The sequence below is a fragment of the Muntiacus reevesi genome, chromosome 2 (genome assembly GCF_963930625.1).
Source record: "Muntiacus reevesi chromosome 2, mMunRee1.1, whole genome shotgun sequence".
NCBI lineage: Eukaryota > Metazoa > Chordata > Mammalia > Artiodactyla > Cervidae > Muntiacus > Muntiacus reevesi.
In genome coordinates, this window is record NC_089250.1 from 10,152,114 (window position 1) to 10,172,247 (window position 20,134).

Here is a 20,134-nt window from a genome sequence, read left to right on the forward strand (position 1 = left end):
ATTCTGTGCTCTTCCTTCCAGATGCCCTGTGCCTGATGTATGTGCTCACATGCGAATCTCCAAGTGGAATGATTTTCTCCCTTTTCTGTTTCTCCTGACCTCCTCTCTTCACTTCTTCTGCAAATCCTTCCTTATTTCACTTATCACTTTCATATGTCAACTTTTATATATCATATTGTATCATAAACGTATCTGTGTTTGAAGGAAGAATTTGTTTTCTTGCATATGGTTAGTACTTCATAACTATTCTGTGAATTAATCAATGACTTAAGATGGGCAAGAGTTGGAATTTTATAAGAATTGGTTTTTATTCTTTATCAGTTGGATTATTAGAAAACACTGGCTTTTCTGTGGGCTTTTAAAGCAGCGACCCCGGTGTGCACAGGAGGGACGTAAAGAAAGAGAACAGTGGCAAATGGGCAGCAGGAGGATGCGTGATGGCCCCAGTATTTGAAAAGACCGATTCGCTGACCGGTGGTCTGCTGCACGCGAATGATGACAGCGTTTCAACGGAAGTGGCTCAGAGTGATGACAGGTACCTTCTCCAGATTCCTTGTTTGTAGGGGAAGAAGTATTAGCGCTGAGTTCTTCTGGAAATAGAGCAGCATTGTACAGTGCTCAGGCCAAGACGAGAGGTTGCTCACCTCTAGTGACGGACACTGCTGAAAGGTCACGGTGAGGACAGTGCCTCTGGCCGGACGTCATTTCAGTAAAGAGCCCCCTTGGAAGCTGGACTGTAGGGAATACACGTAAACGTTCCGTAGGGAATGTTATTGGGACAGGCAGTGAAGAACTGGATGGTAGCTGAAGAGGAATTGGAGTTCACAGGTGTTTCTTGTTTTATGTTAAGAAGGGAGCTTTTAGAGTGTGTATGCTATTGGAAATGAGCCAGCAGAGGACGTGTTTGTTCAGTTTAGTCTTGTTTGCATTTCCAACCCTAGAAAGCTTATTGATTGTATGGCATTATCTTTAAAGTATTATAGTAACCTAATTGTACATAATACTCCTGTTCATGGATAGTTTTATGGTAAGGGCTTGTTCATTGGTTCTGAAGTGTAAAATTCCTATGTAATGGACTATGCAGATGATTGCTTAAGTTAATTCTATCATATATAGATTTTCACAAATTACATAATTGTGAATTTACAAACACTTAGGCTATACTGAATAGGATATGGTCATTCCTTGATGATTCTAGTTGACAGTGACATGGTGAGTAGCTATGATTTTGTAAGGTGCTCTGAAACATCACATCATATTACTCTTCATAATTGTTTATAGATTCCGGGGAAAAGGGGAAGATTTTGTTTCTATTTAATAGAAAAACATTATTAGCAGTCTTTCACAGGTTATTCCTTTTGGATGATAAAGATCTAAATGACAAAAACCGTGCTTCCTGTACTAACAGTGTCATTTACACGTATTGTGTGCTCAATACATGTATGTCAGATGCATGAAGAAACAGCAGAATGGTTGAATGAATGCCTATTGATGAATTTCTTTGCAAAAAACAAAACTTCAAGGACAGTAGATTTCCAGTCTTGCCTACCTCTGAAGTCTTTTTAGTTTTTGAGAAATATGTTTTAAGATTCAGAAATCATTTTTTATAGCTATAGCTAGACCTGACATAGTACTATAGATTCATTTGCTATCATATTACTTCAAAGGCTTTTCAGTCTTACTTTCTCAGCATGTTTAGGAAGAGCAGTGTTGACGCCGACTCCCTGGTTGAATTCTGGGAGGTTGGTGACGTGCTGAGGGGCGTGGGTGCGTCCCGCAGCCTCTGTGTGTGCCCATCTCCCAGAAGGACTGTGAGGCCTGAATGCCTGCAAGACACATCAGGTGCTTCTAACAATGCATGGATGATGCATAGGATGTCCTCAAAAAGCTAGTATCTTGGTCATTCAAATGGGTTTCTTCCTTAGAAGGACTGGAAGAATACCTCCTAGACAGGTCACATTGCCATAAAAGTTAGTTCTTATTGAAAAGAACAGGTGCAAAAAACACTGGTATACTGTTTCCTATCACACAACGCAAGTAACTTTATGTTTTTCCTTTCCCTTGGATCTAACTTTAATACTTTATTAATATTACTGACATATTTTCTGTGTCCTTTAATGCTGCTCTTATTTATTTCTGCATCCTTTATAGACAATTACTTGCCAATGCAAAGAGTTTATATAAAACAGAAAAGTTTAGGTATTGTTTGTATTTTTGAATATTTACTATTAGCCTGAAAAGGATCATTTGTTCTTTTAGGCCTGCAAGGATAACACCGCATGAAAAGAAGGTATAGTAAAAAAAAAAAAAAAAATGAACTTTCAAGAATATTATCCTTGTTGCAGATACTTTGTAAAAGGAATAATGGTAAAATAGAGAATCTTCCTTTGTTGTAGAGAGAACATGTGTTCTCTGAACAATGTGTTACTTTGAACACATCATCTAGAAACACTGTTGATAAAGTTATCCTTTTGATAAAAATCTCTTCTTTTAAGAAATGTCTGTTTTTGTTTGGATACAGAGATTTGTCACCTCTGTACACTTAGTATATTTTATACATATTTTAAGGGTGTTGTGAAACAATATTATTTACGTGTAGGTCAAAGAACAAATTAATTACGTGAACGACCTGGATGACTTAACTCAGTCTTCTGAGACTGTTTCTGAGGATGGCGACATGCTTTACTCTATGATTTCCACGTTGCAAGTAGAACCTCTCGATGTGGGGTGTAAAGGTAGGAGCGCAGTGTAAATGTTAACGGAAAGTCTGTCTGTGTACAGCGTAGTGATATGTGCACACCTTGTCAGTTCTGCTCTAGAGCCAGGGATATGTTACAGTGCTGTGCGTCTCAGAAGTATGTTTTGCATTGAAAGGACATGAAGGTGAGTGTACAGGCCTGTGATCCTCCTCACTCCCTGAACCTTCTGTTGACGCTTCTTCTTTCCTGTGCCTTCATCCACGGTCAGGTCAGCATCATTTCCCTCCTAGGGTAACTGAAATAATCTCAGGACTTCTTTCCCTGCCATTCCACCTGGCAGAACCTCAGTCTGCACAGCAACTGTAATTATTGCCTATTTTTAAGCATTCAGGTCTCATCATGCTACCCCCTTGCTTCAAGCCCAGCTGTTGCCTCTCTTTGCTGCTGCTTTCTGGTTAAAGGTCACAATTGTGTAGTTCCATCTGGTTTTAGTTTTTACCCTTCTTTCTACATGAATTTTAGAATCAGCTCGTCAGTTCCCTAAAATGTCTGCTGGTCTTAACGTTTTCGTTTTCCTTCAATTCAGAATACGTTGTCCTTTCTCTTTTCATTACCTCTTTGATCCAAGGGTAACTTAGATCGTGTGATTTAGTTTCCAAATATGGAGAGTTTTCCAGAGATCGTTCTGTGCTCTTGCTCCTCATGATTTGTTAGGTGCATCCAGAGGGGCCCTGGGGCTAGGGCTGATTATTTCCTGCCCTGGAGGCAAGACCTTGCTGACTGCCCTGTTCACTCTGCTGGTAAATAGTTTTTCCAGCCTGGCTCAGGAGAATAGATAGAGTTCCTGGGAGTGAGTGAGCACCAGGCACAGTTTCCTGTAGTTTTTTCAGATGGTTTCTCCCTGGTCTCAGGTGGTTTCCCACACATGTGCACTGTTCATTCCTCTGCCTAATACCCGAGGGGCTCCTCCTCAGATCTCCAGGGTCGTTTTTCTGTGTTCCGCTCTCTCCTCTCCATGGTTCTGACCTGTGATCTCTGCCCGCGTTGGTTTCCCCAGACTCTCAGCTTCATCACCTCCACTCTGGAAGTCCGGTGAACTCAGCTTCCATTCCTTCTCCCCAGGTCGGGGCCTGGAAATTCTCTCCAGGCAGTTAGCTGGGGCGTTCCTTAGGCTAACCTCCTGTGTTTCGGGATCATTGTCCTTCATTCCCTGAAGCCCTTTGTCATGAAATTCATTGTTTCCTGTATTTTGTCGGTGTTGTTTTTGCTTGCTCCACTGAGGAAGGTAAACCCATAGCTGTTCCCTCTGTCTTGGTTAGAAACACATGGCAGCTGGAGCCTGTCCACAGGGTTGTTCCTCCTCCTCTGCTCACCACTTCCTGCTCATCCTTCGTGTCTCAGTGTGACATCTCTGCCCCAGGGAAGTCTTTCCTGGACCCAATCTGTGTCAAGTTCTGTTATGTTATCATAGAACTGTCTCTTCTTATAGTATCTATCTGACGTCATAATTGATTGATTTGTCTTTCTCTTGTACTAGACTTCAAGCTAAACAAGAGCCAGGGGCGTCTATTTTATCTTCAGATCTTAGAATAATGTCTTCCGCTTTATAGACACTTAATATTTGTTCAGCGCCTGGATGAGTGACTGTGAAAGGCACAGTTCTTTATATTCAGAAATTACTCACATAATTTTTTGTGTGTGTCTATCTTTGTTTTCTTCATCATGCAGATTTTGGTAGCTTGTTGAAAATTCGGGATGCATTTTTTTCCTATGAAAGATTAGTAGATTTTCAAAGAAGTCACTGTGAACTACTTAGAGGAAAAATTTACAAAATGAAAAGTAAGGTTCGTGGGCTACAAAACGAGCTGTCAGAAACCAAAGAAGTAAAATCACAGTTAGAGCATCAGAAAGTAGAGTGGGAACAAGAGCTCAGCAGCTTGAGGTACCGTACATCTCGCTTTTAAAGAAATGTTTGAGCTGTTGTTTCATATAATACTGCAGAGATGTAGGCGTGTTATAAGGACTAACCTATCCTCTTGGATTTTACAGGAGAGAAAACGTATTGTGGCGTGTGAAATTCTTGGAAATAATATAGCAGGTTCTTAACAGTGAATGCTTCTAATAGCTTAATGTATATTTTTCCAAATCATTGTTTTCATGACCATACAGGAGTCCACCATAATGGAATCCCCATTAGTTACTTACCAAATTGACTTTCGGTTGTTTTTCACCTTTCTATATTCTATTTAATACTGCAAGGATCATCTTTTCTATAAATTCATTCTGCCTTCTCAAATTATTTTGAATACATTTTTCTTTAATGATATTGTGTTATTTGGTTAAAGTATGAGAAGTTTTAAAAAGGCTTGTGATCTATATTTCTAAACTGTTCTTCGAAAAGTTTATATTACTTTACATTCCCACCCACAGATGTATGAAGTAGCCATTTTTCTCAAGACAAAAGAAAAACAAAGTTTTATGCAATTTGATTCTTAACCCTGTGTATGAAAACAGTGATCATTATTAAGTGTTTTTCATTGCATTCCCCCCATTTTTATTACTTTAAACATTGTGAAGTGGGAATGAAAGTTACTGCAGCAACAGCGAATAATCCCATGATTTTCTAAGAAGAGCTCTCTAATTTTTCAGATTCTCCTTAAAGCAAGAAGAGAAGAGAAGAAATGCTAATATGTCATATGAAAAAATTAGGGAGCAGTTAAGAAGAATAGAATACAAACATAGTAAAGAAATTGAAATGAAACAGCAATTAGAATTCACTCTCTGAGCACTCGAAATGGAACTGAAGACAGTGAGAAACAGTTGGAATCAGGTAGAGCAATCTGTGGTGAAAACTTCAAATTTCTAAGACTATTTCTCAATATTATTTATAATGTCCCCTTTTTTGGAAAAGTACCATCTTATTTAGTGTTGTGCCATTTATTTAGTGTTACGGGAAATTTTAGGTTACTTCTTAAAAACAAAAGCAAAGAAATTCAAAATTGCCCAAGTAACAAGGCTGGAAATAAGAGTTCTATAATCCTGAAATGTTGGGTGCAGTTTTTCGATCAGAGCGAGGAAGAGGTCATGTCAGTAGCTCACACAATAGTTACTGAGAAACCACAGGGTTGAGATTGGTGTAGAAACTGGAGGTTTAGCTCTTCGCTCTCCTCAGGCGACAGATCCTTCTGCCTTGTAGGACCATTGGTGAGTGAATAGGTCTAGAAGAGAAGGGGCTTGGGGAGGGAAGATTGTGCCTAATTTTACATCAAGTTACCTCTGGCCTGCAATCTGGCAGGTGGCTGAGGGTCGTGGACCCCCTCCCTCTGTGCCGTCCAGCCCTCCAGTCCACCTGCCCCTGAACAGCTCAGAGCTGGCTCCAGCTTTCCCAGCTGGGTTCTCCCTCACAGTAGAGTCCTCAAGGTCTGGTGTTAACTGGCGTCCTCTAGAGGTACAGGAATGCTCCCCGTGGAATTTTTTTTTCCAGCAGTTGGTTGAAACCAAACACTCTTGAAGTTCGTTGTCCTCCATTCTGCAGATTTGTCGAGTGGCATCTCAGAGCAGAGGAATTCACTCCCCAGCCGATGTCCCTCTCAGACACGGACCGGGTCCCATCCCCGAGGTCCTAGCAGCAGATCTCCCTCAACGAAAACCTCTCAGGAAGAGCTCGGGAGAGTCCTATTTGTAATTCACATCCATTTGTCTACAGCAATCAAGTAGGGACATACAATGACCTCGTTCAAGGAGAGGCCTTTATTATTTCCCATAGACATTGATCTCAAACTTTTCACGACTGTCTCGAAGGAGCCGGAAACCTGATTGCGCTTTAGGCCAGGCAGGCTGTGTGTGCTCCCCACGTCGACTGCGCTACCTGACCAAGTGCCTCGGCTCTGGGGTGAGCGTGTCTGTGACTGCATGCACGTCCTCACCTCCAGTGTCTAAATCAGAGTCTGCTCCTGGCTCCACTGTCATTTCTGTAACCAGTGCCCTGTCAACGACCTTTTCACATCATTTACAGTTTCTCAGTTTGTAGATAACTGAGACGTCCATTGTAGAAGCACTTTTCTTTCTTTTTTTTTTTTTGTCTTTAACTTTCTGAATTTTTTTTTTTTATTTTTCAGTGGGTTTTGTCATACATTGATATGAATCAGCCATAGAGTTTACACGTATTCCCCATCCCGGTCCCCCATCCCACCTCCCTCTCCACCCGATTCCTCTGGGTCTTCCCAGCCCACTAGGCCCGAGCACTTGACTCATGCATCCCACCTGGGCTGGTGGTCTGTTTCACCACAGATAATATACATGCTGTTCTTTCGAAACATCCCACCCTCACCTTTGCCCACAGAGTTCAAAAGTCTGTTCTGTACTTCTGCATCTCTTCTTCTGCCCTGCGTATGGGGCCATCGTTACCATCTTTCTAAATTCCGTATATATGTTAGTATACTGTAATGTTCTTTATCTTTCTGGCTTACTTCACTCTGTATAATGGGCTCCAGTTTCATCCATCTCATTAGAACTGATTCAAATGAATTCTTTTTAACAGCTGAATAATATTCCACGGTGTATATGTACCACAGCTTCCTTATCCATTCATCTGCTGATGGGCATCTAGGTTGCTTCCATGTCCTGGCTATTATAAACAGTGCTGCGATGAACATTGGGGTGCACAGAAGCACTTTTCAACACTTAAAACAGTTGTTTCTTTAGAATAAACTTATAAAAGTGCCTCCCCCGTACCAAGGGGGAAAAAAGCCCTTGCTACTAATAATAGTTATTCTGGGTTTTGGTAGTGAATTTCCTTCCTTGATCAATCATTAGGTTAGTTTATCACTTCTGCTGATGGTAAGGAGGAAAGTATAGGTAGTTCAGAGACCATATTTTGGATGTCATTCTTCTAGTGTCTGATTTCAGTACAAGGAACTTCTGAAAGCAGTGACAGATATGCCATAATGTATATTTAGTGATAGTTATTAAGTGTTTTTCATTGTATTTCCCCCATCTTACTATGTTAAACATTATGGAGAGATAATGAAATTTATCGCAGCAGCAAATCATCTCATGGTTTCTAAGAGCTCTCTAAATTTTACCTCATTTACCATTAGTGTATGTGCCATGAATGGAAAAGGAGGCTCATTTTGTATTTATATGTTTGTACTAGAGAAGTAACTGTGGTTTGATGTAAGAGGACTAGTAGAGTCAGAGGACCTGGCGAAAAGCCTGCAGCTTACTTATAATTTTAACTTCTCCCTTGCCAGAATCATTATAGCTAATGAGTTAATTGATGTTTGTGGAAGTACTTAGTACAGTTGTCAATAGGTGTAATTCTTGTAATCGCCTATTAAAGTGTTAGAAGGTAGCATATTCTCAAGGAAAACTTTCGTACGAAATTTTATCTATTTAAATATATACAGAGTTAACACTCTTACTGTGAAGCAGCTCTATAGGAGGTGTCATTTGCAGTGTTTATAAAGCTAGCAAGTGGTGGTGTTTGTTGAATTATAGTTGATTTGCAATGTTGCATTAGTTTCAGGTATACAGCACAGTGATTCAGATGTATTTGTATATGTGTGTGTATATTACATAAATGGGGCTTCCCTGCTGGCTCAGACTGTGAAGAATCTGCCTGCAGTGCAGGAGACCTGGGTTCAATCCTTGGCTTGGGAAGATTCCCCTGGAGAAGGAAATGGCTACCCACTCCAGTATTTTTGCATGGGAAATGCCATGGACAGAGGAGCCTGGTTGGCTCCAGTCCATGGGGTCACAAAGAGTCAGACATGCGTGAGTGACTAACACACATACACACTCACTCACACGTACACACATATTCCTTTTCAGATTCTTCTTGCAGAATATTAAGTGTAGTTCCTTATGTTGTACAGTAGATCTTTGTTGGTTGTTTTATATCTACTAGTGTGTATATGTTAATCCCGACCTCCTAATTTATCCCTTCCCCTACCTCCCCTTCCCCCTGTGGTAACCATAAGTTTGTTTTCTGTGTCTTTGTGTTTTGTGAATAAGTTCATTTTAGATTCCACATATAAGCAGTATGATATAATACTTGTCTTTGTCTGACTTACTTCACTTAGGGTGATAATGTCTAGGTCCATCCCTGCTGCTGCAAATAGCATTATTTCATTCTTTTTTATGAGTTAGTAATTTTCCATTGTATAAATATTCCACATCAGATGCAATGTTTAAGTGCAATCAGATCTAGAAATCTTTTATTTTAAGCCTTCTGGGTTTATTGTAGTCCAGAGAAAAGTCTCTCCAGGGCTGAGCTTCTTGAAAAGTCTCTTGGGATTTCTTTTGACTTTCATGGATTCATTGTCTTCAATTAAAGTTTTGAACATCCGAACATTTCTGCTTTTATAAAATCTGAGGTTTGCATCGAACCTTATTTTTTCCAGTTGGAGACACACTTGGTGCAGCCTTTTCAGTGTATAAACAGACAGGATAATCTTTCATTTCAGAGGAAATCATGAAATATTACTTTATTGTGTACTAGCTAAAAATCTCCTTTGTTTCACTTAGGCTTCTGCTGGTCATGAAGAAGTAAAAGACCTGCAGCGCAAAAACCACATTCTGCAGGAAGAAATTGCCAGCCTAAGACTGGAAATAGATGCAGTGAAAAGTCAGAACCTGGAAAAGGAAAAGAACTATTTTGAGGACATTGAAATTGTCAAAGCAAAGAGTGATGATGCTCAAAAGGCAGTAAAACTGACTGAGGAAATGTTAACAAAGACTATATCCCAGGATACAGGCCAGCCTCATGTTCTGGCAGCTGAGAATACGATGCTAAAGTCTAAGCTGGAGAACAAAAAAGAAAGCAAACAAAGACTGGAAACAGAAGTGAAATCCTACCATTCTAAACTGGCTGCTGCCTCACACGATCACGATCGAGGTCAGACATCACCAAGAGACCTGGAACTTGCCTTCCAGAGAGCAAAAGACGAGTGGTTATGCTTGCAGGACAAAATGGAGTCTGACGTGGCTAACCTAAAAGATAACAGCAAGGCGCTTTCCCAGCAACTCTCTACAGTGGAGCGTAAATTCAATAAGCTAAAAGTCAAGCTGCAGCGCACAAGAGATGATCTTAGAGTAAAGACCTTGACATTAGAACGTGTCCAGAGAGACCTTCACCAAGCAGAGTGTCAAAAGCAGGAAACTGAACACATGTATCAGAACGAACAAGGCAAAGTGAATGAACACCTTGGAAAGCAGGAATCCTTAGAGGAGAGATTATCTCAACTCCAGAGTGAAAACACATTGCTCCGACAGCAACTGGATGATGCGCAAAACAAAGCCAACAGTAAAGAGAAGACAGTCATTGGCATCCAAGACCAATTTCAGCAGATCGTCAGAAAACTCCATGCCGAAAGTGAGAAACAAGGTCTGATGCTAGAAGAAAGAAACAAGGAGTTAATCAGCGAACGGAATCATCTAAAAGAGAGACTGTGTCAGTACGAAAATAAGAAAGCAGAAAGAGAAGTAAGTATCCAGAAGGAGAAAAAAGTCTCAGATTTCCTGAAAGAAAATTCAGAGTTTTGAATTTGACTAGATTCTGGCTAAATGTTGAACCTAGTTGACTATAAAAAAATACACAGGCTGTGAATCTATGGTCTCTAATCCAGGCTAAAAGCACACCTTGTATCCAGCAAATAAAAATTAGACCCGAGAAATGCTTTATTTTGACTCGAGACATCATGTCTCATGAAATATTAAGAAATTCAGTTCTAGATTGTTTATATAGACAGATTTAGCAATTTACGCTTTTACCTGTAAGGTACTAATTTTAATATTTATGTTACCACATGTCCGTATCATGATGAAGCCTGCTCAAACCTAAATGAACATTTTGAAATTAAGCTTCAGTTACATGGATTACCTTGACAGTCAACTGCAGGTTTCCCAGAGGCTATGTTGTACTTTGGCTTCAGTAGCTTGTCATAACTTTGTGTCATATTTGTTGGTATAGTTTTATTTTTATTCATGTCAATTTGAAAGATGTCAATATGGGAAACATTTTAGCCTTGAATCATTTATTCTTAAAGCCTCTCAACTCTTTAAATGCATCTACTTATCATTAAAACATAACTTGGGACTCAAGTGGAGCTGGAACTTGCCTTCCAGAGAGCAAAAGACGAGTGGTTATGCTTGCAGGACAAAATGAAGTCTGATATGGCAAACCTGAAAGATAACAACAAGGCGCTTTCCCAGCAACTTTCTATAGTGAAGGATAAATTCAATAAGCTAAAAATCAAGCTACAGCGCACAAGAGATGATCTTAGAGAAAAGACTTGGATGTTAGAATGTGTCCAGAGAGACCTTAACCAAGCGGAGTGTCAAAAGCAGGAAATTGAACACATGTATCATAATGAACAAGGCAAAGTGAACGAATACCTTGGAAAGCAGGAATCCTTAGAGAAGAGATTGTCTCAACTCCAGAGTGAAAACACGTTGCTCTGACAGCAATTGGATGATGAACAAAACAAAGCCAACAGTAAAGAGAAGACAGTCATTCGCATCTAAGACCAGTTTCAGCAGATCGTGAGAAAACTCCATGCCGAAAGTGAGAAACAAGGTCTGATGCCAGAAGAAAGAAACAGTGTTAATCAACGAACAGAATCCTTTACAAGAGAGAATGTGTCAGTACAAAAATGAGAAAGCAGAAAAAGAAGTAAGTATCCAGACGGAGAAATAATTCTCAGACTTCCTGAAAGAAAATTCAGAGTTACCTGGAAACTCTGGAAGTTATCCAAGCACCACTAAAAAAAATAAAGTAGTCTTTTCCAACCTGTTTCCCCAGCATCTGGCACACAGACCTTCATTAAATGCTTGTGGGGTAAACAGAAAGACAATCCTCATCTAGCCAGGGGTGTACTGCCAACGAGCCACAGTAAGTTACGGTGTCACACTGGTTTACTTTAAAAGACGTTCTTTCAAAATGAACTCCAGGAAGAAAAGCAGTCCACACAGCGAGGGATGCTGTAGCAATCTTGCTGAGTAGTTTGTTGAGAGCTCTATCTTTTCCTTCCAAGAATCGGGACTTTTTCTCGGCGCATCGTTGCTTCTCCTCAGTGACTTGAAGCGCTCTTGTCAGGGGGGCATTTTCCACAAAGAGCTCCTTGAGCAGCAGATCTGATCGTGTGCTCTTTTCAAACTGGAGAGGGGAGAGAGCCACAGTGTACTGCACGTCTCACGCAGCCACGCCACGCCACCAGCTCTCCCTTCCTATTCCTCCACACGCGTTCAGGCTAGCTTGGGGAACCTTACAAATCAGAGACATGTTGGATGCATGACAGGTTTTGTTATCCTGGCATGAGAGAGGAAACTGACGAACTATATGATAGAGAAGAGCTGCGCTCCTGAAGAGCTATCCCTGCCCCTCTCTCTCCTGAGGCCCTTCTATCACCACCTTTCAGACCTGGAAGCAGGTCACGTGTGTGGCTGGCTGCAGACACACTCAGCCAAGAAAACAGGCTGGGGGACGTTAGGGTCAGTCACTCAGCACCCACCAGTTCCCAGCGGAAGTTGGGTCCCGGGGCTGCCACAAACATCCCACATGGCAGGAGGGCTGTCGGTCCATCCTCCCCTTGGCACCTGAGATCCTACTCACCCTCCCCGTCACCCCCAGCTGGCCCCCCAGCCCTGCCCCACTCACCTGCGCCTCCTCCTGGAGCCGCCAAGCCGCCCGCTGCTCCCCTTCCAGCAGCTGCTGCAGCTCGGCCACGCGGTCTGCAGGCACGCGCTGTGCCATCTCCTCCTGCAGCTGCTGCACCCACTGCGTGAGCTGGGAACGGGCCAGCAACAGCCTCTGGGTGGCTCCATACCGCTGCCGGGGAAAAGGCACAGCAGTTGTGGGCTGACTGCCCAGACCTTCAGCGTCCCCACCAGACACAGAAAACTGCATCTCTACCTGGAAGGCCACCCCACAAGGTAAGGGCATATCCAGCAAAGCCCATGATTTCTAAAGAATCTGTTTATCTAATGCCGACATTCTATTTCCTGGTAGTTCAGATGGTAAAAAATCCGCCTGCAATGCAGGAGACACAGGATACGTGGATTTGGTCCCTGAGTTGGGAACATCCCCTGGAGAAAGGGATGGCAACCCACTCCAGTAATTTTCCCTGGAGAATCCCACGGACAGAGGAGCTTGGCAGGCTAAAGTCCATGGGGTCACAAAAAATTGGACAGGACGGAGCGACTAACACAAAGTCCATTCAGGGGCTTCTGCACCCTGAGAGCCTGGAAGGCCTGCCTGTAGCCCTCCCAGTGACCTCATGCCGGATCCTGGGAGGATCAAGTCATTCTGTCCTGTTTACCTCCTGGGTTCTTCGCTGGGTTTAATTCCTTCCATAACAGGACCCACACCCGCCGCGTACACAGCCTCCCTCTAAATGTAGAGCTCACACTCCTGAGACGGGCTGTGGCCAGGGCCCCGGAGGTGGTTGCAGTGTCTGGAGGGGCGTGGATATGGATGGGCTGGGACACTGCTCCCTGGGCACAGAACCCACAGGATCGCTGGCACCAAGCTGTCCAGAGCTTTCCCTGCACGGAGCTCCTGGGAGGCCATCTAAACACCGTTTACACCACGGGCTCTGGCGGCCTCGTCTGGAGCACACAGAACTGCCCTCTGAGACCCCGTGGACGGGAGAGGTGGCGGCTCCACCAGGGGCCCTGCTGAGGGCAGGCCAGGCAGGAGGGCACTGGCCACCCCGGGCATGGGTGAAACCGTGAGCCACAGCCCCACTGTCCTCACTGCCCTGTGTCACCGCGTGTCTGAGGGGCCACCCCGGGCAGTTTCCCCGGACAGACCGCAGAGGCACACCACACACATGGGCCCCGCAGAGCAGCCGCCACGCTCCTGGGATGAAGAAAGGGGAGGAAGATTCTCACACACCCTCCACCAGACGTAGCTGCTTCCCCGCAGCGTCAGAGCTTCGGATGATCACTATGCAGTCACCCCAGCCCATGTCTGAGTGCTGGACATCCCCCCTCACCAGCGGGCAGCCCAGCCCTGCTGCCCATGGGTGGAACTGTCTTCGCCTCAAAGGCTCAAACCAGTCCGGCAATTTCTCAAGGTTCCTTTTGCACTACAAACAGGGAAGGGAGCCCACTATACACAGAGACACCTTGGAGAAAGTGCCTGCTAAGAGTGGGGGGCTGGGCTCACAGGGGTCTGCCAGCCCCTCCTCAGACCCTGGACAGAGAGGAGTCCCACATGCAGACAGACCCTTCTGCAACCCAGGCCACCTGAGAAGTGAGCTCTCACACCAGGTGTCCACAGCTAAGTCCAGGGGTGGGGAACCTGGTGCCAGGCTGAGGAGAGACACGAGGCTTAGAGACCCTCTCTCACAGCCCCTTCCCCCTGCAGGCCCTGGCCCTCCAAGCGCACCCCATGTCACACCGTCACCTCCCTCCTCTCCTCCTGCTCGAGCTCCTCGGAAGAACCAGCCCTGCGTCCCAGCACCTCATGCTGACAGGCACCGCCACCCCTCCTGGGCCTGCTCGGCTCACATCTGTGTGTCCCAGCCCACAAGCTCCCTGCCTCCCGACCGCTGCACCTCTGAGCCTGGCAGGCACCGGACAAGTGCTGGGCAGGGCAGTGGGTGCACACCCACAGGCGTGTCACACCAGGGCTCCGCTGGGGGCGAGGAGCTGGTCACCTCGGGGGCTGTGCCGCCGCCCACGGCCTGAGCCTCGGAGCCCACCTGCCGGGCTCCCTGGCTCCTCCACCTGCAGAGGGCGCACCCAGAAGAGCTGTATGGACTCCTGCCCTCGGGAGCAAACAGGCACAGCCCTTCACACGGGTCACGCGTGTTCCACCTGACCCTGGACGGGGCCTGACTGAGTCCTGGGCCTGGAGGGCGCCCCCTTAGCCGTGTGACCTCAGCCAGCCCCGTGACGCCCTTGGCCAGACGAGTCCCAAGCAGGCGGTCAGAGGCGAGGCTGACCCCTTTCAGCCCGGGACCCCTGTGCACACCCACCTGGTCCTGACTCTTTTCAAGGGCCTCTCTCAGCTGTGACTGGGCCAGTCTCAGGCTCTGACGTTCCTGAGTCACGCGGTCAAGTTCAAGTTCAAGTTTTTGGATTTCGTTACCCTGTTTTCAAATGTCGGTTTCACAAGTATAAGAAGAACATTAGCTACGTGATACGTGTTTAATGCAGAAACTTCAGAAAGGCAAGAATTACAAAATTTAAGTCATCCGTGATCGCAGCACACCCGACGTGCTGTATCTCCTGGCCCTTCCGCCACACACACACTCGCCGCCACCACGACATCGTAGGCCATGCTATCTCTCTTACAACGTCCAGAGCATTAGACACTATTCAAACGTGGTTATTAGGGCGGCACCATACTTACTGACTTAGTCAATACGGTTTAGGACTCCAAGCTGATTCCAATTCTGTTGTGCTATTATAAACACCAGAGCAATGAAAATACATTCAGCTAAGTCCATACACAATGCTCGGTAAAGTTCCCACAGCAGAATTGTGAAGTCAGGGCACACCAACGTTCTTGACCACTCTTGATGTATGTTTTGCCAGAATGACCTCTGGAGAGGTCATCCCAATTTAGGCTCCTATCATCAGGATTTAATCTCTTTCTGCTACTTTCTCTAGGTACCAGGCTTTGCAAAAGCTGCTAACGTTTACACACGTTTCAAGGCTTGCTTGTGAAGCCCCTCGCTTTACCTCCAGGCACGTCAGGGCTGTACCTGGTCTGTTTTAGGCCAGGCTGCCTGCCCCTCCTTGCCCCGCCCACAATTCACCTGCAGCTCCTGCTGGAGCTCGGCCTCCTCCACTCTGCGTGTCAGCAGCTGGATGGTGATATGATTCTTCTTGCTTTGGGCCTGGTGGGTAGAGGCCTCCTCTCCGAGCTGCAGGACCGTGTGGTTGAGCTGGAACAGTTCATCCCTACACTTCTGACTCTGCAACAAGAAGGGAGAAAACACAGGTAGAAAAGCTATGGTTTTAAGCCAGCAGCATCCCAGGGGTCCCCAACCAGGACACTCTTCTCCCCAGGGGATGCTTGGCAATTTTTGGAGACCATTTTGGTCATCACAGCTGGGGATGGGGTTGCCATCAGCAACTACTGGGTGAGGCGCTCGCTCAGTGTCCCCAGAGTGACGGGCTTTCAGGCCACTTGGCAGAGGATGAACTCTCATCTATATCCCTCAAGAACCAAACGCGGGGTGCCAGAAGCACTCACACCCCATCACTGCTATGGAGAACTGGCAAAATTTTCTCCTTTCTCCCATGGTTATTTTTGGCATTATCTTACACAAGTTGAAGGAAAAACAAAAACAAAACCCTAGCTAAACCTGAGGCACGTGATTCTCTTCAACAGTCTGATCACTGTCATTAAACACAGCACACTGATGAAATCACCCACTTGGCAGACAGTGGATGCTGGATGCTGGCGGTGTGGCCTGGGATAAACAGCAGCCAACAGGTGACACAGCAAGCTCATTATCTCCAACCGTGTGTCACACATTCACACAAACCATGTTTTGCTCCTCTGCTTTTCCCTAGCAATTGCTCCGGAGGCTGAGGGTCTGAACCCTCTGCACCTTGGAGCAGAGTTCATGCACAGCTAGGCGAGTGCATCACTGCTGCCCCAAGGCGGGTGTTCCCACCTTATCAGCCAGGCTCGGGGAGAGGCAGGCAGCGGTGAGAGGAGGCAGATGGGAACTGCAGGTCTCTCCAGGGTACAGCAGGTGTCTGAGAAACCAGAGGCGACAAAAGCACTCCCAGAGTGAGTGGGAAGTCAGCAAGGACACAAGGTCAGCAGGTGAAAATCTACTACGCTTCTAAGTTCTGACAGTGAACGTGCAGAAACCCCCGTGAGAAACAAAACACCATCTCTGCCCTGGTCTGGAAAGAGCTTGAAAGTCGAGACTCCCACCCTCCCAACAAGAACAAAGAAAAAGCGGAGTCACTGAGAGTCAACAAGTCTTCCGAGATCCATCAGAGAACTGAAGTCACAGGGCAAACCAATGCTCTGGAAACCAGAAAGAAAAACAGGCGAAGAGCGTCACAGCTCACCAGGAGTCAAAGGCTGGAGGCCTAAACAGAGTGGCTGCTGTGGGTAGAACCGGGCCCACAAAGTCACCACTGTCTGGAGACAAGGCTGCTAACACGTCATTAAGGGTAAATGTACTCACAGGGTGGGGTCCCAGCCCAATGGGACAGTGACTTTATAAGGAGACACAGTGAGAGGGGGCTGCCCACAAGCGTGGAAGGGCCTCATGGGAACCAAGCCAGCCCCGCCTTGATCCTGGCCTTGAGAACCTTGGGAACCAAACTCCTGTAGTTTAAGCCGCCTGCTTGTGACATTCTGTACGGAGCCTGAGCAGACTAGACCTCGACTCTTCTGAAGTGCACTTAGCGTTCTGCTCTCTGCCCTCAAGGGAAACCTCCTTCTCTACCAGGCCGGAATCAGCGAGGGGAAGGGGATAACCAACTAGGGCCGCTCTAGCTGTTCTGACTCAGGGTCACTCACCTACTGGAGTGGCTAAAATAAGAGTGACAGCAGGGATGTGGGGCAAATGAACCTAGCATACACTGCTGGAGGGAACATAAACTGTTATTAGCCTCTCTGGATAACAGCTGGGCAATTTCATATAAAATCAGACGTGCATTAGATGATTCCTTTTGTGTCACTTGTGTAAAGACAATTTTGGAAATGAAGGACAGTTAGTGGTTTTCAGGGGTTGAGGCTGGGGTACGTGGGCAGGAAGACAGGTGGCAGACGTAGTTGTGAATGAACAATATGAAGCACCTTGTGGAGCTGCAGCTGTGGTTGTGGAGACATGAACCTGCACAGAGAATAAAACCGTGTAGACCTGACACCCACATGAGTACAGAAGTAAAGCTGTGGAAGCATGTGGCCTTTCTGGGTGGTCCTGTGGTTAAGAATCTGCCTTCCGAGGCAGGACACCGGGGTTCCATCCCTGGTTGGGGAACTGAGATGGCACATGCCATGGGGTAGCGAAGCCTTCTACCAAGAAAAAATAACACTCCCCGCCAAAAAACTGGGGAAGTAAGACCTACAGAGTGCTTCAATGTCAACAGCTTGACCGTGATGCTCATTAAGGGCTGATTTGCGCCCCCTCACACCCCAATTCACATGCTGAAGCCCAAACCTCCAAGACTGCACTGGAGTACTGTACAGAGGGACTGCAGTTGGAGATGGGGTCTTGAAAGAGCTGATGAAGGTAAAACGAGGTCGGATGAATCCAGTATGACGGTGCCCTAATAAGAGATGATGACACAGACACATCTGAAGGATGACCGGGAGAGGACACTTGTATACAAACCAAACAGAGGGGCCTCAGAAGAAACCAGCCCTGCCCTGACCCTGAACTTCTAACTCTGAGAACTGTGAGGAAATAAATTTTTGTTGTAGAAACCCCTCAGTCTGTGGTGGTTTGCTATGGCAGCCCTAGCAAACTAACACAGATACTATACTAAAGTTACACAAAACGTGACCACTGGGGGAAACTGGACAAAGTGTATTTCTCTAAAATATATGTCTTATAACCACTTATAACCACATGTGAGTCTGCAATTACCAATAATACTTTCAATTTTTAAAAAATGTTAAAAAAAACAACAAACAAACAAACAATGACACATCCAAGCTGTGTGAAGTGAAGTGAAAGCAGCTCAGTCGTGTCCGACTCTTTGGGACCCCATGGACTATATAGTTCATGGAATTCTCCAGGCCAGCATACTGGAGTGGGGAGCCTTTCCCTTCTCCAGGGGATCTTCCCAACCCAGGGACCAAACCCAGGTCTCCTGCACAGCAGGTGGATTCTTTACCAGCTGAATCACAAGGGAAGCCCTCCAACTTGTGCGCTTTGGTACGAAAGCCAGTAAGTGAGACCAAGTGCAGAAAGCATTTATTCATGGGGCAGAGGGAGACCAGTGTGATGGGCAATGCTGAAACACAGTGAGGAGGGCATTCACATACAGGCTAAAGGGGACTGATCAAACAGTAAGTCCATCCACTGAGGATGATGGAGACCAGGCTTTTCACTGCTAGAGAAATAAGTTATAAATACAGAAAGAGAGAAAGCTAGAATCACCCCTGTGATATTGGAATTGCAGTTTGAATTTATGATTTTTTGGTAGACAGGTGTATAAATAAATCTACCTGAAACCACATGCATGTGAGCATAATAAATATACACTCCCTAGTTCCATGTCTAACTGCATTTGGACATAGTGATGCCCCAGGAGCAATGAGCACTCCCAGGACCCAAATCTTGGTCTCCGAGTACAATTCTGAGCTAAAAATCACAAAGGATTCCTTGGATAAGTGGCTGCTTCCAGGGTTGGGGCAAGGGAAATACCAGATAAACCTGGAACATCATGGGACATGAGAAAGTAAGGAAGTGCTCAAATAATGACCAGGACCTGTCTGGAGGGCCCAGAACTCACCCGGAGGGGCCTCTTATTGGCCAAATCTGGGACAATGGAGCATGAAAATAAATACTGATGGTAAAATATTATAACCCATTGAATAAAACAGGGAGAACAACTGGGTGAGAGTTAGATGAAGAATGGAACATTCACATCCTATCAAAGGAATTTCCTATAAAATGTTCAGTAGTTACCAAGGGAAAGTAACTTTGTGAAGAAGCCTGGCCAACACAACCTGACTAAGAATCTAAGGACATCACTAAAGCTTGCATCCCTGGACAGGATGGAATGAGAAGGGAATATCCCCACATAATCTGAATCCAATTATAAGGAAGTTCTAGACACCAAAACAACTGCTTATAACCTTCAAAAGCACCAGGTCCTAAGAACAAGGACAGGCAGACTGAAGCCACACGAGGTCCTGATTGTGGCTGACAGGGCCTCAACCCGTCATACCCACACTGATTTCCCAACTTGGAGAGTGACGGGGCTGATGGGCCAGCAACTCTGGCTAACTTTCATAAAAATGTTCTGTTTCCTTTTTGTAAGTTTGAGATTATTTCAAAACAATGGAAAAGGGACGGGGGCATCCGTTTCATGCCGGGGTCAATACTTAACCTGTGTGCAGAGCTCTTCCATCTCAGAGCAGGTCTGTTCCTTGTCTCTCTTTAAAACCTCAATTTCCTTCCTGTTGAAGAAGCAAAGTTAACAGTAACACTGAGCAGTCATTGCTCACGGTCACCGTGGTGGCTGGTGTGTACACCTGCTCTCAGTACCCTACAGCCACGGGTCTGTCACTGTCCTGCACTGTTCCCGCTGCTGGTCAATTGGATCCCAGCCTGGAAACTAGAGGAACCCTGCCAGCACACAGGGGCCAGCTCCTTCCCTGTATCCAGTGTCAACCTGCTCTGGTTTGCATCTCCCAAGAGATAAGTTACAGAAAAACAAAGCTTTCTTAGCTCCTAAAAGAGCCATTGACTAGCGTATTCAGCCCCTTGGTTCTCTGT

The 20,134-nt window shown here is 45.5% G+C and overlaps 1 protein-coding gene and 1 long non-coding RNA gene across 5 annotated transcripts; one reads left to right on the forward strand and one right to left on the reverse strand.

Annotated features, from left to right (window-relative positions):
- Window positions 1-474: 474 nt before the first annotated feature.
- On the forward strand, window positions 475-4,615 carry LOC136159119 (uncharacterized). Its single transcript, XR_010661416.1, has 4 exons — window positions 475-535; window positions 2,260-2,290; window positions 2,600-2,735; window positions 4,428-4,615. It is a non-coding gene; the product is annotated as an uncharacterized lncRNA (long non-coding RNA).
- Window positions 4,616-8,930: 4,315 nt separating this feature from the next.
- On the reverse strand, window positions 8,931-19,811 carry LOC136159099 (ninein-like protein). Of its 4 annotated transcripts, none has more exons than XR_010661395.1 (5): window positions 15,470-16,917; window positions 14,684-14,797; window positions 12,358-12,528; window positions 11,432-11,856; window positions 8,931-9,335 (listed from the first exon to the last, which is right to left on the reverse strand). XR_010661395.1 is itself a non-coding variant. In XM_065920922.1 (5 exons), the coding sequence occupies exons 1-5, from the start codon at window positions 19,764-19,766 to the stop codon at window positions 11,524-11,526; spliced, it is 798 nt and encodes a 265-aa protein (XP_065776994.1). In that variant the 5' UTR covers window positions 19,767-19,811; the 3' UTR covers window positions 8,931-11,523. The 4 variants fall into 4 exon arrangements, 3 of the variants coding, with proteins under 3 accessions (XP_065776994.1, XP_065776993.1, XP_065776992.1); XM_065920922.1 differs by adding an exon at window positions 19,746-19,811 and having other exon boundaries at window positions 8,931-11,856; window positions 15,470-15,628; XM_065920921.1 differs by having other exon boundaries at window positions 11,519-11,856.
- Window positions 19,812-20,134: the final 323 nt, after the last annotated feature.